General features: G+C 47.1%; 1 protein-coding gene across 6 annotated transcripts in view; it reads right to left on the bottom strand.

The window, feature by feature from the left end:
* Positions 1–23,956, bottom strand: part of CADPS (calcium dependent secretion activator) — a 244,038-nt gene that overhangs the window by 177,829 nt on the left and 42,253 nt on the right. For all 6 annotated transcript variants that reach the window (XM_014518002.2, XM_025199035.1, XM_025199031.1 and 3 more), the window contains exons 2-3: positions 17,901–18,014; positions 11,486–11,818 (exon numbers count right to left, since the gene is read on the bottom strand). In XM_014518002.2, coding sequence (XP_014373488.2) covers positions 11,486–11,818; positions 17,901–18,014 — 447 coding nt within the window. The remainder of the gene's footprint in view (positions 1–11,485; positions 11,819–17,900; positions 18,015–23,956) is intronic.

The raw sequence follows: 23,956 nt of genomic DNA, 5'->3' as shown, positions 1-23,956 counted from the left end.
AGGGAAAATAAAGGACACTGGAGGACTGAATTTTCCAACCACAACACATCCCAGCCCAGGGGACAAGGAGCAGAGTGCTCTCTCCATGGCATCTCTACCTGAACCTGGTGCTCCCCTACCTCTTTGCATTTGCAGATGAACTGTTGCACATCTCCGCGCCCCTTCCGCACATCAGTGATCCGTGGCAGAAAGAGGCTCCCTTGAACACTTTTTCCATTTGTCCCCCTTCGTTTTCCCTCCTTCCCCTCCTCTCCAGTTGCTTTGGGGAATACATCTTACTTCCTGTGTCTCCAATCTCCCCTTTACTCATTCCTTGACAGCCTGCTTTCCCTAAGCTGTTGCGCTCATGTCAATGCAGAGCCTTTTCCCTCTCCGCACTCCTTGCCAGGACCTCACACGCTTTGAGAGCATCCTTTCTGCACAGACTAGGGCATGGTCTTACTAGCTGGATCTCTCTCCACTGGCCACTGTCTGTTGTTACTAAGAACTGTGTCCAGGGCCAATTTCATGACCTGCACTGCCCATGAGAGAGGCACCCACATGTCTCCCACCTGGTCATTCAAGCTCTGAAAGCTTTCCCACCCCTAAAGATGTCCAATCCTCCATGTACAGCAAGTCAATCAGGCAAATCCCCTGTGATCCATTAGGGAACTGCAAAATCATCATCACTACTTTTCCCTGCACATGAATACCAAGCATCAGGCATTCACAGCACAGCCTGTCTTTTCCAAAAATGGAAGAATCGTATTCATACATGCCTGTTCAAAATGGTGTTTCCGAACTGATTACAAAAGAAATCTGGCTATGAAGTGAGAATGTAAAGCCATGGGCTAGCTTTTCAGTTTGGGGGAAGCGTTAGTACTCCCCCAACAGAGTTTAAGATGGATCAAAAGCATCAAGACATCCACATTTTACAGTGTATTCTGAATTTTTTTTCTCCAACATCACTTTTTTCGCTCCAACACAGAAGGTGAAAGTTATACAAGGGTTGAATTTAACAAAAACGAAACCAAAGAGACCTCTTGATGGCAATTTAAACCTTGAACTATGGATCCTAATCAGTCCATGCAGAACTCCAGCACTGCTGGCATTATCCAGCCAGAGAAAATAAAAATACAAAAAAGCCCATCTCCCAGAGTACAAATGCTCCCAGGAATCATTCTGGATTGGGACTGTAATGAGCCTGCTAGCATCAACCCTGCTGGAGCAGCCTAGATCTGGTTTTCTGCAAGAACTTGCTCAGGCAGCCCATGAGATGAAGCATAAATGTTTCTAATTTAATCTGAACGTGTTGCTTGAAATGCACCAAAACTGCTGCTCCCGGGGTGTTCCCAGCCCCACAACGCTGCACGGCTACGAGGTCTATGGCCAACGGCGCTGCTCTCGGCTCATTCCCCTTCCAAGCCTTTCATCAGACCTTTTCAGTGATGGGGCGCGTGGACTTGGGGGACACAAGCAAAGGGGACCAAATGCGTTCCCCTGAGCACTCCTTGCAGCCAAAGCCAAGGCTCTGCCTTTGGATTGAGGAGCCCCTGTAGACTTCTGTGGCCATTTAGAAATGCCTCCAACATACAGCTGTGGCACACGGGGTCCGAGCCTTCAAAACACTCCCCAGATGTGTGGTGAACACAAACAGAGGCTGCCCTTTGTAGCTACACACTGTATAGGGGCTGGCCTGTATGGATAAGATACCAACACGAGTCACCGGGGCTGGATGATGCATTGAAGGAACCAGAGAGGTTTGGCCAGGCTGTGGGGATGCATCCACTTTCCATAGCGAGAAGGCTGGCAGGAGGCAGCGTGGGAAGGATGCTGAACAGAGGCTGCTTTTACTTGAATAAACAACCTGGCTTTCTTCTTACACCGACCCCTTGCTTCTGGGAGTCTCTGCCACGGTTACTTGAATATCCTTAGCATCTTGTCTGCATGCCCTCCAGTTCAATACTGGCAATAAGCCAGGCACCAGTCAGAAGGGCCTCGTGGCCACTGTAGGACCAAAACTCAAGCTCCCCCCCGAATCAACCGCACACATCTCCAGTTGGGAACTGCAGGGGTTAAAACAGCCTCCGATTAAATGAAAGCATCTTTAATGAGTTTAATTGACCATGTCCCAGCCATGACCATCTGCTCAGCAGCATTTGCCTACTCTTCGCAGGAGCTATTGATCAGTCATCACTCGAGAATACGGTATTATGCTACATCAGATTTATTTTGTTTAATAGAAGAGCTAATTCACTTTAAATTTAATTATAGGAGCTGAGATTACTCTCTCTGTCTATAATAGTGCAGAGCAGAAGATGACCCTACAGCTACTGAATGTGTGCATACATACCTGCTTGTATACATTGAGCATGCACAATAGGGGCAAAGCCCTTAAACGTTTAAGATGTGGTTCTGCTCTGAACAGGGGCTGCGGGAAATGCCACTTTCTTACCCTTCAGCTCTGCTCCCACTGTGCTCTCAATGATCTCTGTTGAGAAGCATGAGCAATTATTGCATTTTACTTCTCTCTGGCTCAAGAAGTAGGAGAGCAAAGATGCTGGGGACTCGAATCCATCCATGCAGCTGTTCACCCAGGACGTGACATGTTTCTTGCATCGGTTCTGTGCACCAAAGCCAGTTACACCGGGATCTGGACTGGACACACGACCAGCTATCCCGAAGCGGCTGCTTGCTGGAAGCGCTGTGCTACCACTTCGCCACTAGCTTGCCGTGGAGCAATTAATAGCCTTTTGATCTTCAGCAAAGGGCCACTCTGGGATAAGCTGCAGACTTAGGGCACGTGCATCTCACACCAGCGTCCTTTTATCCCTGATCCTTCCCTGGGATAGAGTAAGTTACACCGGGATCAGGTTGTATATTGTGTGTGCACTCCCTTTGCACACTGATGTCAAGACTAAATACATATCCAGGCACAGGCTCGCCTGTTTGTATCCCAGCTGCCGGCCTATGTTCCCCTCTGGGATTTGAGCCTCTTTCTCCAGTTCAGCTCTTACCATTACAGAGACCCGACAGCAAGAAACAATCCAAGTCCAATTCAGTCTGTATTTGCATTGCTAGACCCTTTTCTCACTTCAACCTCCCCATGCCCCCTCTTTTTCCCGGTTAGATGAGCATCCTTGATACAGAAAGAAAACGAAAAACAAACGGCGCTCATCATACTTGAAGGGCTACGTGTCTATAACAAAGGACCTCTTTGCACACACAAGTGACTTTCAAAGCACCCGAATGACCTGTGACTTCAGACCTTTGTACTTGTCATTGCTCTATTCTGCCGTACAAATTTCTGCCTCCAAATCTTGGGCCTTCTCACGCAAACTCAAGAGAGCTTTGACTGAAGAGCTAAGGAGAGGGTTAAAATAAAGGCAAGAAAGCTAGACTTTCACTCAACCCCCTCTGAGACTCGGACACCTCTTAGGCAGGTGTGTCACCGCCTCTCTCAAAGCCAGAAGCAACGGCGAGCCCTCCATCTCCCCAGACAATTTTACAAAAAGAGAGACCGATAATAACCAGGCAATTTCATCCCATTTGCCCGGTCTTTTCCTCTTTCAGTTGAACACCCCGAGTTAAATCACTACAGTCTTTCGAAGACACTCCGGCACTGGCAGGCATGCTGAGCCTCAGCCATTGAAAGCTCCTAGAGTAATTACAATCCTGCAGAAGGCTTCAGGTTCCCGTTTCCGTTTCCATGGAAATAAATACCGAGTTGCCGACAATGCTTTACCGCTTTTGAAATATTCAGTCATTTTCAAAGTACTTCAAGGATGGAGTTTTTTGTGTTGTTTTTTTTTCACTTGTTGGTTGGCTTGTTCTCAATTAGGTGAGGCTGTTTCTCATAGACGCGGACACGGGGACGAGACCAAGAAAGGGAATCAAATCGGAAGCTGTGCAGCCTGGAGCCCTTTGTTTCACCTCCGAGCAGGGGCTTTGCAGGTACTGCCAGTACCCACTTCCCTGTCACGCCTCCTGAATGTGCTCGAGGGAGCGTCCCAAAAGCTTTTCATAGCCAGTTCAATCGCCTCCCTGCTGAGACTCGGCCACGAGGTGCTAGGGGTGGCACTCGTCTTTCACCGCCTTCAGGACTGAAGCAAACCTCATTTCAGCAGGGTGGGAACAAGAGGCCATTAGTGCATCAGGAACTGCTGATTTCTGTTTTGTAGCAATTGAACTCTCACATCCCTAATCGTACTCTTGGAAAACGATGTATTTCAGGATTTCCAGACTTCTTTCAAATTAGTCATTTTTTCACCTTCTGAATGCATTTGCAAACACAGGGGAGTGGCATTTCTTGCCTGTTATTGAATCCCAGCAAAAAAAAGATGTATAGACACACGTGTAAAGACTGAGAGATTCGAAGCAGACATAATGACCCCTGCCTGAGTTGTCAGCACTACAGCTTGTGAAGCATTTTCCATCAAAGAAGTGCTCTCATTGCAGAAGGTTTTTCCCCCACAGCTGTTCTTTTTTTGCAGATTTTTTTTTTTTTTAATTTTTACTTTGTATTGGAAAAATGAAACACTCCATCTATTCTGAAAGAGCCAGATCAAAACAGATCAGTCTGTCAAACTCAATCAAAACCTTTTGTGTCAGGTTGTTTCGTCTTTAATCTCTCTGTCAGAGCTGTGTAACTGCCTTGTTAATCTTGAGCAGAACTGAACGGGGCGTGGAAGGAGTCAGGGAGAATTTCTTAATTTTGTGCAACATTTCTGCATTAAAAAAACCCCACCTTCGAACTTTCTGGGTTTTTGGAAAAACATCAGGATTCTGCTTTTTTTGGGTCTGATTTAATTATGAAAAAAAAACCCAGCAGACTTTTGGGTGGAGTGAGCCGTCTGATTTTAGGACCGTGCTAGCCTGTTGGGTTTGACTTCAAAGGCTTCAGGTCCCAAAGTGTAGGCTCCTGGTTCTTAGGAAATAACTCCAGGCACGTCTACATGTGTGCTTTAATGCGCATTTGCCTATTTTAATGAGTATTAACTAAATAGCATTGTTTTTTCAGTGACGCTTTAATGAGCGTTACAATAGGCGAGTGTGCATTAAGCATGACTTAAAAATCATGGGCATTTATACACAGACTTTTTGTCCCACGACATGCCAGAGATCTGTTGCTTAATTAATCAAGTCTGCTTTGCACACGAGCTGATGTGCACTGCACTGCGTACAGTTGTATAAGTGGCAAAATGCACATCAGCGCGCAGAAAATGGCAGTGATGCATTTTTAAACTAAAGACCTTCCAATGTGTTTTAGTTCAAAACCACACCACCACCATTTTCTCAGTGCAGACGCGCATTTCACCGCTTATATAACTGCACGTGTCACAGCACCAGGCGCTTTTCAAAGTGCCCGGTGCTGTGCACTTATAGCTGTAAAAATGCTCCTGGTTCTTAGGCAACAACTCCGAGCACATCTACATGTGTGCTTTAATGCACATTAGCTTATTTTAATGTGCATTAACTAAACAGCACCAGGTTTTCAGTGATGCTTTAATGCACATTAAAACAGGCGAATGCGCATTAAGCGTCATTTAAAAACCGTGATCTTAATTAATGTGCATTAAAATAGGCTACTGCGCATTAAGTGTCACTTAAACACTGTGCTCTTTAGTTGATGCGAATTAAGACAGGCTAACGCGCGCTTTCCTAGTACCTCACAATGAAGGTACTAGATTTAATGCACATTAACTAAAGCTTGTTAATGCACATGTAGACACATCCTCCATTACTTGGTAGCTGTTGCAGGCTTTTATCTTCCTATGTGACCAGCCACTAGATGGAGATGCAACCCACTGCATTAGCCTTATCTACCCTGTGTACCCATGTTGGTAACTGGTAGTGCTGCTTTACCTTACGAAGATTGCTAGGAATAGAGCATGAAAGGATGTCACCCCCGGGCACGCTCCAGCATGTGTTACTCGGCAAATACAGTGCACGGGAGACAGCCCTTTGTTTTAAATTTCTCGTTTATGGGAATTATTGCACTAGTAGCTTAGGGAGGCAATTCTTTTTCCCTTTAACTCAAATGCCACTGCATACACTATGCTTAAGGCCTGGGGGAAAAAAGTGCTTCACTCTTCAAAAACATACATTTAGAAAACGAATGGCTGAACCAACAGCCCATAACCTGCAGTGAGAGACGTGCTAACCAACTGCCCTGCCTGTAGCAGGAAAATGAAAGAGGACAGCTTCCCACAGATAATGCAAGCCCAGATTCAGAACAACAAACGGATTAATTTAATAGCATTTTGCCATTACCTTTCACTTCTTGGCATGTTTTACACTCGCTGACCTCTCAGCTCTGGGCTGAGAGAAACAGGCAGGATCCCCATTTCACAGATGGGGAAAATAAATCACAGAGATTAACACAATCTCATTTTGGAGGCACAAAGGGCGAACCTATCAACGGTCACTGATGTCAATGGGAACTTCACATCTGTGCCTTTGGGGGGAGCGGGGGAAATCCAGCCACAAAGCCCAGATGCTCAAAACAGCCTGTACGACCCAGCACGTGTGCCAACGTGAAAGCTGCCAGGGGTAACCACTCGGAGAAGTCAGCTCTCGTGTGATCTTCTACAGTCACAAAATCATTTTCAAGGCAGATCTATGAATTAAAACTCACTGTCTCTTGAGGCCTAGGTCTGAAATAAGGGACCACCCCTGCTATTCCCTCCTGTATAATGCATGCCCTCTCTCACCTACACATAGTACACAAGCAGAATTCATCATCAGGAGTGCAGATGCTTTCTTCTTAGACTGCCACAAATGCAGGGAGTCAGCTTGTGGGAAGCATGACATGCCCAGGGACAGCTCTGAGAGAGTAGCACAACTATGGACGGGTGAATGGGGCGCCAGCCCTGGGCACGCAGTTATAGCGGGAGCAAGAAAAGGTAGCTGCTGCCGCCGTTGGCTCAACCACAGCCACTGCCCAGGACTCAAAACTTCCCCATTACACCTCTGCTTGCAGACTTTGGGCCTTATTTGAACTTGTCCAGCTAGAAGGCCCCGGCAGGCAAAGCCACCGTCCTCCTCCTCCTCTCAGTGCCATGTCAGTCCATTTCTTTAATTCTGGAAAAAAATACTTTCCTATCACATCAATCCCTTTGGCTCTGTTTTAATCTCAGATGCCACAGTATCACTTCTGGGATGCTATGAATCCTCCCATTGAACCACAGAGGGGTATGGTATTATCATCATCATCATTATTATTAATAATCGTAATAATACAAAAATCCCTGTAAAAATAACCTCTCCTCTATGGCAATGAATAAGAATATAGTCTCTGGAACATAATTAACAGCTGGTCCTAGCAAGGCAGCAGAGCTGATGCTCTCCGAGAGGCATACATGAGCATCTTTCTCTGAACTGAATCGACCCTTTGGGTGAAACCCTGGTCCCACTGAAGCCACGGGGACCACGAGGCTTACCGTGGGTCAGGATACTAGCCACGTTGCTCAGTCCAGAGCTCTCTTACCTGTTCCTACCTTCTCCAAGCACAGCCATTGCTCATTTTCCCTAATCTCATGCCTGCATTTGCACAGGGCAATACAACTTAGTGACCCTCATAAAGGACATTGAGAGGTCCAGGTGAAAGACAGCCCAGTGCAAACGATGGCCCGGTCTCCACTACCCAACCTAGCAGTGGTGTGTCAGCCAGGGGGTGTGATCCACAACACTGTCCTGCCCTGCAGACTCAACTATACCAGCAGCAGCTGCCCTTCCAGCGCTGTGGCTTGTTTCACATGGCCCAGGAGCTGGAATGAGCTAACATAGCACAAATGCAGGATTAAAAGATTGTCAGGAGCAATAGATAGCATAGATGCTAATAGTCTGTGTCCACACCGGCATGCAAGATCTACCCACCAGCCAAGCACTCCCAGCACGACCTTGGCCTGGGTATGCGAGAAGAGCAATGACAAAGGAGAGGACGGTCAATCTGAAACCTCTTTCCCTAGCTCTGCTGTGGCTGCATCTAGGGGAGATCGGCTTTTGTAATTAAGCTCTTGGCAAGGAGTGCCACGATTTCTGGATGCTAAGTGCTAAATGCACCAGGGCGTTGTTCCAAACGTCTTGGATGTGCTGGGACCAAGTTGTTCTTGTGAATGCCTAATTCTAGAAGCCATCCAGCCTTTGCCGCTCGGGAGAGTAAGAAAAGAAAGGTTAGGGTCTCACCAAGCAGCCTCTGAGCCTGAAGCACAAATGTCTAATTAGGAGCCCAGGCGGGATTGGCAGCCGAGCCAGTTTGTTTTTCTCAGCCTCAATGACTGATTGATCAATTAACTGCATTGGTGTCAGCGGTCTGCAAGTTCAGAGGGGATTCTGCCAGCCAGCCAAAGACACAGCTTCCTAATCCATAGCTCACCGACCCATAGCATTCAGTCAGCACCATCGTCTCAGGCTGGGCTGTGCATTACTTAACACGTGTGGAAACCTCACAGATACCTCTACTCTCAGCACTAAGGTTTGACTTTCTGTCCCCAGTTGCAGGATGTATCCTGGCATGTGGTGGCATTGCAGAGGGCCCCCAAACCTTTGTGCCATGTCCTCTGCAACACAGCCAGACTCTGCCGTACCTCCACTGTCAGTACGCACACAATTGATAACGTGTGCACAATGATCGGCGTGACTGTCAGGACTTCAGTCCATCCAGAAAAGCATCAGTCAGACGTGGTAGGCATACAATTTTCCCCTTATTGTTGGTTATTATTCCCCTTATCGTTGGTACCGGCAGTATCTGCAATGCCCCTGCTCTGTGGCTAAACATTTGGGAACCGAAAGTGAAAATAGCACAAATCATTTTGCTCTCAGGAAGCAGACAATAGATGCCCCAATCAGGTTACTCAGAGAAAGATTGAAACTGTACTGCCAATTAGCTTTGACGAGACAAGAGTCAGACCATGCTCATCTCTCTCATTAGCCTATCAATTTTACTCAGTCAGAGGCAATATATCTTTATGAGGAACCAAGTGAGCAGTCCTTAAACAAGTTATAACTGAAACATCGTCTGTATGGAAACAATACAGCACGACACAATCGAATCAATAATTTATATGCAGATGGGGCGGCAACAACGAAGCACAAAGCACGTGCTACCTGTGCAAACAGCACCCTCAAAATAGGGTGGAAGCACAGCTGCCCACTTGGAGAGTGAACTTGCTCTATTCATTTGTCAGGGCAGGCTGGGTATAAAGCTCACTTGTCAAGCCAGAGAAAACGAGAAGAGGCGAACTAAAACGAACGGAATGAAAACAGGGAGGGAGGGAGGGAGGGAGGGAAAGCCTGTCGGGTTAGGTACAGGCGTTCAAAAAGCCCGAGACAGAATAGATTTAAGTTGCACAGTTTTCTAAAAGTGGCGTAGTTTAGGTCAGTAGCGAACAGAACACACGTTCGCCCGTTGGTTGGGGGAGAGGGGTGCAAATCTGAGACCGGGTTCGGTCATTTTTAAACCAGTCGATGTGTGCCGAACTTCTGTTCCGTTACAGGTTTCCGAACACTTATGCCGGCAAAAGTGTCGTGTCTGTACTCGGCTTGAAAGTTTGCTGCTGTTGCACATTAATGGCTTCTCCTGTGATAGGCCATTCCACCTGCCCCTCACCCCCTCCTATTTACATATGCAAAACAGCTGTCATTTTCCCACTCAGGCGCTCGCTTGCTCTCCCGAGAGCTCCCTCCAATGCATTTTAATGGTGTCACTACCGTGCATCCTCATTTCTCTCTCCGGATGTCTCTATTTATAGCTCTCGAATGTTGGCAGCACTCTCTCTCATTGGTGTCAGACTTCCCACCCCCCTTTTCCATCCCTTTCTTTTTTATTATTATTATTTTAGACCCAACAACTGCACACGAGTTACCACGACTCTGGAATGGGTTAGATATTTCTGTGGGACACTTCCTCAGGCACAATTACGGGAATAGGAATTAGATAAGTAATTGCTTTTTGTGGCTTTGAAAAAACACCCATAGGCGGGCAACAAGGGGCGCCAGGGTTTTTTTCTAGCTACTGCTCACAAGAATAAAGGCCTGAAGTGAGAGCAAAGTCTTGCTCCAAAAGCATGTCTGGTTTCACCACTGTCTGCTCAAAAGTGAGTCCGCCAAGCCTCTGAGCACAGGCTCCCAAGCAAATACCCTGCAGGGACCCTCAGGATTTGGTTCCCTGGATCTCTGCTGCACACAGAGTGAGGAATAAGGATTGCATAGCACCCCTTCACTGCTGTTTCAGCATCCAGCATCGGGGGACAGAGGCCAACTTCGGAGCTGCCTCTTTCCACACCAGGACAGGCGTGCCGACGGAGTCGCAGACCTAGCTGCTCCTTCCCTGAGCCTACGAAGGCAGAGGGATCTGGTGTACGTGTTAGGTGATGGTTGACAGCAATTCATCTGCCTCATTAGCGATCAGCAAGCTCTGAAGGAAGATCTAGCAGGCAGGATGGCTGCCATAACCCAGGGCTGTGGGAAGCAGCTGCTGCTGGTTTTGCAGAGAGGGACCAGCATTACTCTGTGCAACACCGGGCAGAGCTGCGGCTAAGACCAGGCTCTAGTTTATTCGCCGCTGGGTGGACACAAAGCATATTGAACACAAGCTTGAGGTAATGTGTAGATTTCCTCGGGTAAGGAGAAGGGACATTTCAAATACTGAGAAGTTTAAGATTCAGCTGTAGAGCATGGTTAGCCCGGGCGATCAACACCAGAGTCTGGACACCTAGTTTGCTCGTGCCTGGTGCAAGCTTTGCCACAGCACAGTTAGTTGCTGGTGTTAAGGTGTCCTCACAGTTTCCACACTCGCCTGGCCGTGTTGGGGGACACATCCCACGGCTCTCTGTGCTAAGACCCTCTAGAAACCTTTCCCAGTCCATTGTGTCAGCCACGGGAAGACTTGCCTGTCCTTTAGGAGCACCGAGTGCCCAGCACATTACGTTCCTTTCACAGCTTAGGTTACAGCAAGACACGGGCTCCGACCTAACACCCCTGGTTGGGCAAACCCTCTGAACGAGGGGCACGGGGAGCCCGAGGGGCCAAAGCAGCCTTTCCCAAACTCAGGGCATCAGCACTTTGGCTCGCAGACAAACGGGGACTGGGAAGAACTGGGAGAGAAGCCAGATTAATTGTGCAGCACAGACAGGTCCCTTCAGGCAGCGCAATGCTCATTGATGAAAATGTGCCAACGAAAGGGGGAAAAGGGAACTTCTTCCCACTCACATTTGCTGCTCCTGCAACTCTCTTACCTCATTCCAGCACTCCACCCCGTAGACACAAGCCCTGTTGTCTGCTTAACTACATCCAAACTTGGGGGAACCACCGCCTAGTGTTTAGTGCTGTCTTGGGGATCCAGCGTTTGCTTTGCAGAGTCCAGGCCTCCCACATTGCCCGGGAGCGCACTCACCTCCAGGCTTCAGGCCCCCTCCTCTCCCTTCTCCCCACCAACCCCAGAGGGAAGCAAAACCCTTTTCTCGGCACCCTGTCTGCTCCCAGGCGAAGACGGAGGGGCTCCTACCTGGCACGCGTTATACAGAAGCTGGTGCTCAAACTTCTTGATGCCCAGGATATTCTGGAACATTTCGTAGAGCTGCTCCTTGCTGAGGATCAGCTCCGAGGCCGCGCTCGCTGTCATCCGGGCCTGCTGCTTGCGGGGGTCCTCCTCGCCGCGGTAAATGGCATCGAACTTCGCCATCCAGGAGCTGAGCACGGTCTCCTTGCTCAAGCCGTCGATCTCCGGCAGGCTGCGTACCCTTTTCTCGATGTGCTTCTTGAAGACTTCCCGCGAGTCGCTGGCGGAGCACCCTCCGCTTTGCACCATCCTGGCCACCCGGTCGCTCTTCAGAAACACCTGCGGAGGGGGAAAGAGGCAGTAAAAAGTGACTCTCGGTAGACTCGGCTGAAAAGCATCGCGGCGACCTGTTGGCCGACGCTGCGCAGAGCCGCGCCGGCTGCAGATCTAACGTGTTTCGACAGTGCTTTCAAACGCTGCTGGACCACAGCGCTTTCATCGGGGCTTTGCGAAGCGTAATGCAATCAGGTGAACTTCTGCTTTGCGTCCACTGAGCGGAAACGCCGTGATGTAATTAGGACTTCACGCGATGTTATGTTCACACTTCGCCAGATGCAGAAATACCCTGAAGGAAGGAGAATTGCATTTGGTTCTAGCAAAGGTTTTAATAACAGCGGCGGTTCTCTGGCCCAAATCTGCCCTGTCAACATGAATTTGGAGTAATTCCACTGAAATCAATGCAGTCACTAGGATAATGAGTTGCCGGTCAGCTGGGACTCACCAGCAGAGGCAATGGTTGGCCTGTTAGACTGAGGGCTGAGGAGATGGGTTGGGGGCACACAAAGCACTCATAAAGCACACAGGGGCCCGATCCCCCTCCCAAAAGGCCGTCAGTGAGCAACAGCAACCCATACCTGCTGGGGGGCCTTTGAATAGATTGGGGGCCCAATATTGCTTTCTGCATTGACCAGTACAGGATAATCTAGGCTTTGCATTGGTGTAAACAGGGGAAGAATCTGCCTCAAGACAACCCTGGATATTTGGCTCTGTTAAACATTTAGCAGATGCATTTAAAAAAAATGTCACTTGTGGTAGTGAACATGGCAGCGAAAGCATCGAGGGGGCTAGGATGCCTGATGGTGCCCATCAAGAGCGCCGAGACGATGGCAAAAGGACTACAGCCGACAAGCTGGGAACAGCACACCCCATCCTCCCTCCTCCCCCAGAACAGCGCAAACCCCACGGCGTGCACGGAGCTGGGCGGGAACTACTCCAACAACTGTTAATTAAAATAAATGACCCTAGCGACAAGCTCCTATTTCAAAGCAGCCTCTCCTCCAGGCTGTAGCAGTAGGTAAACCATAGTTTTCTTGGTGTTTGCAGGTTGCTGCGAGCTCCTTTTCATCTGTCAGGATGGACGTGCCAAGTAGAAGGCAGAGGGCAGGCAACATAGAGGAAAGGGGCTTGGGACTAGGACAGCCACTACATTAAAGCCTGTCTGTGTGCTGTTCCATCTCTACAGGCCCCTCTCAGCAGTGACCTCTTCTCCCCTGGGATTAAAAGGATGAAGAGTTTGCCCAGGAGAGCTAAATGTGCTCATATGCACCCTTGCTGGGGGAAAAGATGCCTCCCTACTCTTGAAGGGGCAGGAAGACAAGGGCACTGAGGAGGTCTGCCTGGAACAAAACTTGGTGGAAACCTTGAGCTCTTCTAGTGGGAGGAAGGAAGCAGAATGGCCAGCTTTGAAATGTCCCGGCTGTCCAAGCTGAGCTGCAGGCCTGGTCCCTGGATGAGCTGTCGTCCCCACCGGGTGCACAGCGTCAGGCCTGAAGCAGGCTGCAATGATGCCTATTTACTTGCACTGTGATCTTTAGCTGTTCGATGTCTCTATCCCAGCATTACAGACAGCAGGTGCTCCCCAGTAACGAAGGGAGACCAAGCTGGAGTGCAGGCTGCGTGGAAAGCAGGCAGTGTGGTTTCGGAGATAAACCTCCCCTTGGTCACACATGCTGCTAATCTCTTCATCCCGCAGGTGTTAATGACCCTCTCTTCTTTGTAATGGTCTGGATGTTCCACCAATCAAGCTAGCCTTTGCTCTTTGCTTCGCTGTCTGCTACCGGCTCTGGTAATGAAGCTTTTACAGCTGGATTTGAGCCAGCAGTGTGCCCTTGTTGCCAAGAAGGCTAACAGCATCCTGGACTGCATTAGTAGGAGCATTGCCAGCAGATGGAGGAAAGTGATTATTCTCCTCTATTTGGCGGCATCTTGGGGTGGCTGGGGGCCTGGTGGGCCCCCGCCACTACAGAAAGGATGTGGACACGTTGGAAAGAGTCCAGCGGAGGGCAATGAAAATGGTTGGAGGCTGGGGGACAGGACTGGTGAGGAGAGGCTGAGGGAAATGGACTGATTTAGTCTGGAGAGGAGAAGACCGAGGGGGACTGAATAGCAGCCTTCACCTCCCTGCAGGGGGGCTGCAAAGAGGATGGAGCTGGACTGGTCTCAGTGGGGGCAGATACAGGACAAGGAGCAATGGGCTCAAGTTGCAGCAAGGGAAGTTGAGGTTGGATATTAGGAAAAACTCTCCCATGAGGAGGGTGGTGAAGCACTGGGACAGGTTACCCAGAGTGGTGGGGGACTCTCCATCCTCGGAGGCTTTTAAGGCCTGGCTCAACAAAGCCTTGGCTGGTCTGATGTAGCTGGGGCTGGTCCTGCTTGGAGCAGGGGCTTGGACAAGATTCTCCGAGGTCCCTTCCAGCCCTCGTTTTCTACGATTCTATTTCACAGCCCAGCAGACTGCTGTTAACTCATTCCAATGAAGTTATATTTGTTTTTGCTTCCATCTTAAATTGAATAATATAGCCTAGGGCCTCTAATGTGTTTGTAAAGCTTCTAGTTTATTTTTAACGGGAGAAAAATGTGTTGTTTTATGTGTGATGATGCACCTCACCATCTTCACCCCCCTTTCCACAACTCTACATCCACCCATGGTTTCAGGTGCATCTGTTTGACAAAGGGCTGGGTTTTATTCCACAGCAAATGCAGCATGAATGGGGGAGAGGCGAGGAGACGAAAGAGTGAAGGAGAACCTCCGCTCCCTCCCAGGTTTCAAGTGGCGTTGCTATAATCAAGTCTTTTTGACATACGGTGCATCATTTCAAGGCATTTAAAAAGTCTGCTTATGCTTCATATTGAGATGCCTGTTTGCATTTGAGCTAAACATATTCCAGCCATTCCCCTTCCAAGGTCCAGAGCAGACGCAGCCAGGACATTAAGAATGCATACTCTCTTCCCTTTGTCAAGTTTCATCGTATTGCAGCTGACAAGCTCTGCTGGAAGGGTGGAACCATATTCCGGTGCTTTGAGAGTGATTTTCTGTTGCACTCGGGAAGGCCCTATTGACAAAACACAATCCAGTGAATGTGAGGTGAACAGAAAGTGACAGGTAGCGTTTAATTAGAATTCTTTACGTGGCCTGTAGGTTTTGAGCAGCGTTCATAAATTTGCTACCAATGAACCTAGGTGTCAATAATTAAAGGCAGGTGTGCAAATGCAGGACTGGCTTGGGTGCTGGCTACTGTACAGCTTCCCAGTTCCCAAGAAACACTGCATAGCTCTTTGTTGCTGAGAGATTTGGGTTGGATAAGAACTGCAGAAGCCCAGGGTCAAGCCGGGTGAAAATTAAGATTTCCCATGGGCTGGAAGTTAAAACATTTTGACATCTGATGTCAGGATGAAGGGGTGAAATATCAGTTCTTGTGCAACAAACCAGTCCAAAGATTTTGGTGTGGAAACATTGTGCATGAATTAGACAAGGAACACCCTTTCCCTTGGGAGCCAACAGCAAATTAATTGCCATATACTGACTTGTTAGGTTCAGGTTTGCAACTCAAGGCCTTAACTTAACAAGAGCAGGGTTTGACATGGCAAATATCCAGCACACTCACTTAGTAAAATCAGCGCAAGCACTTTGCTAAAGAACACAAGGATTTCAGTTCTTTACATTATTTCAGCTTCAAGGAATTTCCACTAAACAACCAAAAACACAGGACTACCCTTGTCCTGAAGCTGGTCAGGACAAAGCTGTAAACAAAACAGAGAGGGTAGAGTATTTTCCTGCTTTATTTTTCTTACAAGTGGTGTTTAAAGAAGTGTTTTCTGCTCCTTTCCCAACCCCAAAAGACTTGTGCGCAGATAGATTGGCTATTCTAAAATCCAAAAACATTTCTGAAGCCATTTTGAAAATTCTTCGCATCTGTTCAGCAAAGCCTCCATAGACTAGAGCTATCAATGCCTTTTCTGAGAAGGAATATAAATTATTATCAACTTCCTTCCTGCATAGGGCAGATGGGGCTCTGAACACTAGGGCAATTCAATGGAATTAAACCAGGGATTTATTTGCTCTTCCTCACTGTCACTGCCACCATCTTCTACGCTTTGGGACATGGTTTAGATTCTCTTCAGTGCTACTGTTTGTTTTTTGTCTGCCTCCTATGCTCCACTTTCACGAAGTTATATAGGCCTCGTACAGACATTCAGTTTTTCCTGGGAGAGCTGGTTCTCTTCCAGGAGAAACCACGAGTGTACACATGCTCAGGCTTTTTCTCCCAGGGTAAGAATGGCTGGTCTAGGAGAAGAACCACCTGGGAACAACCAGGGTAAAATCACTCCCAGGAGAGTTTCTCTTGGGAGAGCGAATGTCTGTACATGCCAATAGAGAAAGTGAAGTCTGCACCCTTTATCATAGAATAGCTTGGGTGTGGGGAGAAGAGAAAAAGATTTGCAGAAAAGCTGGTAGAAAATAAGTTATGCTACTCATACAAGTTGCAAACCCTTCTTTCCGTCCAAAACAGAAACCCTTCTACCCTCCTGAGGAAAGACAAAGTCTGTGCAAGGAGCTGGCAGCAGAAAGCTACACAGAAGCAAGCCATCTACAGTACCTAAGGAGTGCTTTATCGGTCTTGCAAGTCTATGTACAACGCTGCATATTCTTCAGTGTGATCTAAATACTTACATGACTGCATCCACACTTCCCTCTTGTACAGAGCACTCGTGTTGCATCAGGTAAAAGACCAGCCAAGATAAAGAGGTGATGTTCTCGCTGATATGCTCAAATGCATTTGGATTAACTCAAACTTCAGGCAAGAGCAGAGTGTGCCGCCTGGTCACGTAGCAGTATTTCTCAGAGAGTATGCAACATGCCTTGTACGTTGTGGCACCTTCTCCGATTTAATCTGTTTCCAGCTGGAACTGAGGATGCCGATTTTGATCTCCACAGTCTTATGGGGTTAGGGGCATTTGATTTGCCCACATCCTTGCACCAATGACCACCAGACTTAAGTACAGGTATAGGATTTGGAAAGAAAACATTGTACCAGCTTTACATTTATTTGATACCTCAAAAACCAGAATCATGTAAATTATGCCCAAGCGTACAAAATGGAAGTGAAGCCTCATGAATCATACCCCGGTTTTATTATCAGATTGAAATGTATAAAACAAGGCTATATGTTAAAAAAAAAAGAGACAGCAATGATGTTATATACTGCCATATAAACAACTATGGGTTTGATGGCGATTAGCCCTACATACTAATTGGTAGAAAGATGACAATTAGTGCCCAGATCTAGTTAATTGCCAGAATATTCCCCCATTTTTTATTAAATAAAGGGACATGATTATATAATGTTGCTTTCTAATTAGGATTTATTGACTTGGAATGGATTTAATGGCACGTATGAATTTAATGTCCACGTATTATTGGTTGAGCTCTTTTACAGTATTACATTAGTACAATTATTGCCTACCACCAGTCTCCCAACATCTAAACAGAAAGAACAGCCTTGTTATCCAATGTACCCAGGCTCAGGGAAGCCTTCTTTAAGGCTATTCTAGGAGACTCATGATGACAAGTTATTTTTTCTGTTGCCATAAATGAAGAGTCAAATTGCACCTATCTATCTAAATTCAAGTTATTTTTAATCTTCTCAAAATTTAACTGATGTCGATTCCATTTGAGCAGGTTGGCGTTTCCTGGGGTCTGTGTGCATGCACGTGCATGTGTGTGTTTGTGCGCACACTATTGTATCTGGTGGACTCCTGGTCCATAATCATATCCCTAGACCACATAGTGGTCACTGGGAGCCTGGAAATAACCAAGCTATTAAACCCCTGCAAGATCAAGCTAACAGGGGCTTCCCGTGATTCTGGGTACTAAAACACCTGCACTCCTGTGGGACCCTGCCTCAAAAACATTCAACTTCCCGCATCTGCCTTTGTTCTGTGCAGTAAGATGTGCTTATCCATCTCTTTCAGCCATCTTAAATGAAGGGAGAATAAAGTCTTAATAAGGTTTATCCCCAAATCTAAGAGGCAACGCAACATTTGTTCATGAGAAAGAAATATTGCAATAATCGTCCCTTACCTCGTAGTAACTCTGCACCGCATTTATAAAGGCTTCATCCGCCACAATTTGTGTTTCTCCATTGAGAAAGGCCTGGAATCGATCCTTGATTGTCTGGAGTTGCTGTTTGCTTATCTGTAAATACATTTCAAGTGAAGAGGTCAGTTAGCATAACAGAACTGGGAAGTCCAGGGAAATCGTCCCGTCCACCCCCCAAATCTCAGTGCAATATCCAGGCACCTCATGCACTGCTTTGCCTATGGCAATCAGAAACCAGGAGAAAGATGTGCACACTTTCACCCCAGCACGTGCCTGCGTTTCTGCTGTTAGCCACTACGAGGAACATTATTCAGACTAATTACGGGCAACAATTTTTTCCACTCAAGTTTGCTCTCCAACTAAATGTATGCTTATTGCTACCTCTTCTAAACCAGGGTTTGTTTGTTTTTTTTAAATAAAAGCCCTTTTAAGCCAACTGAAATACGAATGCCCTTTTTTTCCCCTAGCTTTCCTTTGTCTCTAGGTTTAAACAAAAGTGATAGACAAAACCAAGACTTATTAAATTGTGCTGGCAGTCTGTAGAAGCCGTTTAAGAGGTTTTTCAAATAAGGCAATTTCCTACACTTGATCTGAACAACTTTGAGCTCGACTTCAGGATCCTATGCTGTGTGTATTTTCCTAATACAGAGTAGGAGCTAGCTACCACTCTACTCATCAATGGTTTTCCTTCAATATATGAATTACCCTTATTTGCATACCCAACGTACCAGATCAGAGCAAGTGCAAGCACTAAACAATCTCAAGCATTTTTAAATCGCGTCATTTGGAGATTGGTCTGAAACGGTGTTAAAGAAGGTCTCAGTTTATGTACTGGCTCAGTGATGGCTGTAGCAAGAGTCCCTTTTTAGCTTTGTTGGGCATTCAGACCATTTTTGCACTGTTTTAGCCCACCAACTGAAGTCTGAAACAGAAGAAGTCTATTCATGGTATGGGGTTGACCTGCATCTCGGCTCATAACCAAAGAAAGCATCTTTATGCTAACATAACCAGTCATACTAAAGGGGTTGCATGGGTTTATTGACACCAATATTTATAAGGAGCCACCCGCCTGGCCTTCAGCCTGGTGCCGGTGTTTTAATGTAGAAACTTTGCAGGACTGGAGGATAAAAAAGTAACTAGACAAGGAGGGGGAAACAATGAGAAAAAGTCTCAGTGCTGCTACACGCATGACTAATTTATGTTTTGAAGGGAAAAAAGATAAGGGAAGGACAAATGAGTTATTACCTGTTAAACTAGTGAACATTATTGGTGTTGACAGGTCAGGGTCGGGGGAACGCTCCCAGTCAGGCCTCCGACCGCTCAGCTATTGCACAAACATGGGGGAACTACCTTCCCCTCCTTGCAGCATTTTGCACCTGGCAGCTTGGTCTCAGGATCATGCCCAGGGACAAGGCGACTGTTCGTTTGCAAAGCCCTTCTGGGCAGAGGCACCGAGCTGGTCTGCTTCGCGGGGTCATGGACGGTTGGACACAGGGCCCTTGGACACTTTACTAGTGACAGCACAGGTGCCTCAAGAGTTAGCCCAACACCTGATGCAGGGGATGGGGGGCTTGGGACGATAAAGCGTATATCTGGCCCCGTTGCAACTCTACCCCTTGTACTCTTTAACCAGCAACAAGCTTCCCCCTTGTAGGAACCACTACATCAGGCATGAGGCTCAATTGCCATTTCTTGACAAATTCACTCAGTCTAACTGTGAAACGGGTCAGGAAAGAGAAAGAAAACCAATAAATAAGAGACACTAAGATCACGGGAGGCATCCAGAACAGTGCATTGGGGGAAATGGTATGAGGTTTAAGTTTTATTAAATTGTTTGGATGAGGAGAATAAATAGGGCTGTTAATTGAAGTTGTAGATGATATAATGTTGGGAGCTGTTGTTTCAGCTGTGAGGGATGATAAAATAGGGAGACACCTGAGAGCGCAAAGACCAAATGAAATGCAATGAGAAGAACACGCATGGAGCAAAGGCATCCTGGGATTGGGAAGCACACTTCTCGGTGTGCCACGTGACATGGACATTCATGTTCCATCTTTGCTTTCCATTTTGCAAGAAGTGCAGCTTTTGGCATTAAAAAAAGGGGAGAGAGAGATTTGTCGATTCTCTTTCAATTTTTTTAATGTCTAACTTATGACATCTCACAGGAGTTTCCACAAGTCCCACCTTGCTTAGTAACTGTGGGCCCTCCTAACACAGAAATATTTTCTGCTCCTCCCTTAAGCAGCAGATTGGTTGAGCGGCTTTCAAAATGAGTGATGGTGCTTGACATATCTCGAGACCAACAGCATCCATCTCATGCATCGTTAAGTACTCCAGGGTACAGTGTAAAGGCATCATTGGATTTTTCCCTTATTGATGTATATTTTCTCCTTGGCTTTCTAAACAAATGTTTTCTTGCCCTGTGGAAGAGAGGCCTTTTTGGTCATATCCCATGTTCAATATTGCCCAATAAAGGGCTAACAGCTTCTTAATTTTTTTGTTTTTGTTTCCAACACTGCAAGTAGCACTGATTTATTGACCCGCTTCTTTCTAGCTGTGAAGGTTATGGAGGAAGTCAATATAACCCAAAATTAAGAACCTCTTTCATATTCGATTTTGCTTTCACAGCAGCATGGAAACACACGGCTGGCAAAGGCTTTTCTTCTGCCCTGAAGAAGGGAGCACGTAGGACCTCAGTCCATACAGGGAGAGGCAACACTGCAGGGAATAATTTGTGCATTCAAACTCTCCCAACCATGCTGCTCCGGTGGCCTCGAGTGCTTTATGTTGGTTGTAAATGTAGTACCTTAGTGCTTATTACTGGGTAGAATAGAGGCAAGGCATCTCCCTCACTGTGTTTACCACTAGTATTATGGCAGCACCCTAGAGCTGAACCCAGGACCAGGACCTTTGCTGTGCTCCACGTGATACAGGCACCTGGTATGATGGTCCCTTCCCTGAAGACCTTGCAGCCCAGATAGGGAACAGGACGAGGACGGCATGCAATAGTGCTGGAAATAACGCAGGAAAGAAGCGCGAGGCCTAGTTTGACAACACAACATGTGGGGTCTAAGCTGGGCTACCCTTCTCTGCCGTCAGACTGCCCAACATGCCTCAGCAGCTGGGCCATGTTAAATTGCCTAAATCCACCTGCTGCCCCTCCGTTTGTCTCAGCACACCGACAACACGCCCCTCCAAGCCCCCTAACTCATGCATGAAGGCATCTTTTCAGCAGCATCCTACAGCTGGACTTCAGAGCACACACGACACATCAACTTGTGTGTGACCCCTTGTGTGCTTACAACAAGCACATGCTTAAATGCATCCCTAAGCCTGGATCTGAATCTCAGGAAACCTGATCTGTTGGAGGCATTAACAATAAGCTATAAAGCAAGTCAGTGCGAGTGAGCACACGCATGTGCACACACACACTACTCTCGTGGGCAGGCTCATGAAGGATGCCGAAGGGGCCAATACAGAGTATTTCTCACTTAGTTACCTTCCACGATGTGCTTACAAATTGCACAAAACGAAAACTGAATTACTTCTCCACTGAAACACTGATTCAATCAATATTCTACAGCAGCCCTCCGTGCTGTCTTTCTAGGACACTGGGTCACGTCTTGCCTGCCTGCACCTGCAGAAACCTGCCGAAGCTGGGTTGGGTTGAGCAGAGTTAGTAGGAGACTGAACACCATGCATATCCCAAAGTGCCAGCACGTCAGAGATGGGACACGTTAGGTGCACTGTATTCACTAGCAGAATTTGTTCATTAGTTTTTTGCCACATTTCTACCCATCATTATACCTTTTATGGAGAATTTTCCCCGTACTGCAAACGCTTAGACTTATCCATTCTCATTACTGGATGGCAATAAAGGAAACCATAATAATCACTGTTGCACTTCAGAGGAGTTGTAAAATGCTCTGTTTGCATATATTGATTTCTACATTTTCTAGCTGTGAACGAACATTGCTTTGTTAAGCCAATGGGGTATATATATATATATATATATATATATATGTGGTGCAGTGTCTGATGGATTTATGTATTTTCAACACAAGACTCCAGTTTGGTCTTTGGAGACGCACACAGATACAGATATGCACACATATAGATACACACACACGTGTGTTTGTGTGCATCTCATATATATTACACAGACACATCTATATCTATATCTAGATAGATATATCTGTATCTATCTACATATAGGTATATAGATATATGTATGTGTGCGCACGTGCACGCACGTGTCTTTATCTCGATAGATAGATACACACGCATATTTTTTATATAATTCTGTGAGGCTCTGAGAAGAGCTGATCACAAACATCTTTCACAGGTTTTAGTTGGCCACCACCACAAGCCTTTCTATTACCCGTTATAAAAAGTTAGGATATATCTATCATTTTTAGGATAATCCTATCACTTTTCCACAACCCTTTACATCTTTTCAGAGGCCCTTTATGGCCATGAGCATGCCCCAGAAGCAAGCAGGAAGCACACCCACAACGGACACCAGCCACCAGCACCCACGCGCCAGTCTGCAACAAGCACATCGGGAACAACATCCCAAGCTAAACCGAGCGGTTCTTACTGAACAACGCACACGATTGCCCAAAACGGGGGAAAGCTTCCTGGCTACGTGTGCTTTCAGCCGACTCGGAGCGCGGGGTGCGCGCCCTACCACGCACGGCCGTAACGTGGCCTTGGGAACAGAAGTGCTGAAGCTGTGCGTCATGCCAGTGAATGGCTGGCATTCATTGTTATATGCCATTTTCCCTCCACCTAGGACAGATCAGCAGAAACATCATAAAAGGGAAGTCATTCTTCACAAAATAGCTTCCCTGCAAGCAAAATTACACATTGCACTGTATTTAACGTGCAATGTGTAACCAATGTAGGATTTCCTTCCAGAAGGCTTTGCTCTGTCCGAGTTCACTCAGAGCATGCACCACTGCAGCACAGACAGAGCTCGTTTAGTGCAATGGCTAAGTCAGCCTACAGTAATTCAAAGACAGCTCCATTTATGGGTTTTGGTTTATGTCTGCAACACTCAAACACACCCCAGCTTTGAGGAAGTTCAGACAGAGATTGTAAAAGCTGATGAATTTGGGTCTGAAACCTTTAAAAATATATATATATATATATATGCAGGTCTACCCGCAAAAAAAAATAGGATGAGACTTACTTGTGAGGGCCAGAAGAAATATTTAGGGTTTGTCTTCATAGCACAGTGCTGTGCCAGAGCTAGCCTCTTTAGAAAGTAGAAGGTGCCCCACCTGGGCTAAGGTATATGGTATAGACCTACATCTAGGGGCCTGCTATTCAACACGGCCTATGCTATTTGTGTAAGCAAAGACTGCAAGAAGCTTTCAGACCAACACTACTGGTGAAGTATGAGAAGTGCTTCTACTCGAGCACTGCAAATGACTCCTAGATTAAGCACCTTTCCCTTTGCTGCCCTTGAAGGCATCTGCTTGCAATACATGCAGGAGGGGAGGCAATGGGCACGCAGCAGTCACGTCCCAAAAATAAAGATTTAACTATTCAGTGCATCGATGCAGGTCCCATTTTGTTCCTTTCAATAAAACATTTCTATCACGGCACCGGCCAGTTCAGGGACAGGTGAAAGCACCTGAACGAGCATCCTTCAGTGCCGCAGCTGTCGCAGCTGCAGAATTGACTGCAAAAGGACCCGTGCTCCCCAAGCCGCAGCTGAGGGAGCGCGCCCAGTGCACGTCAGAGTCAAGGAGGCCCTAAGGGGCTTGCTGCTGACCAAATACAATGCAGATACAGAGATCCAGTGTTTAGTCGCTCCTGCTCCCAGCCTAACGCTGCTCATCAACTGCACTTCCTATAGCTGCTCCCCCAGGCCGTGCAGCATCTCAGCCCTGGGCAGCGCTGTGGGCTGCCTGGGAAGTAAGCACCTCTCTGTGCTGGAGAGGAGGAAGTTGAAGCTGAAGAGCCATAGGTAGCAGTGCCCGGGTATTTTCCAGCCACGGGACCCCCGGGGCAGCCACAGGGAGAGCTCC

This window comes from Alligator sinensis, unplaced genomic scaffold (assembly GCF_000455745.1).
Source record: "Alligator sinensis unplaced genomic scaffold, ASM45574v1 scaffold469_1, whole genome shotgun sequence".
Taxonomy (NCBI): domain Eukaryota; kingdom Metazoa; phylum Chordata; order Crocodylia; family Alligatoridae; genus Alligator; species Alligator sinensis.
Note: the sequence above shows the minus strand (reverse complement) of the source record. Positions and strands in the feature narration are given on the sequence as shown.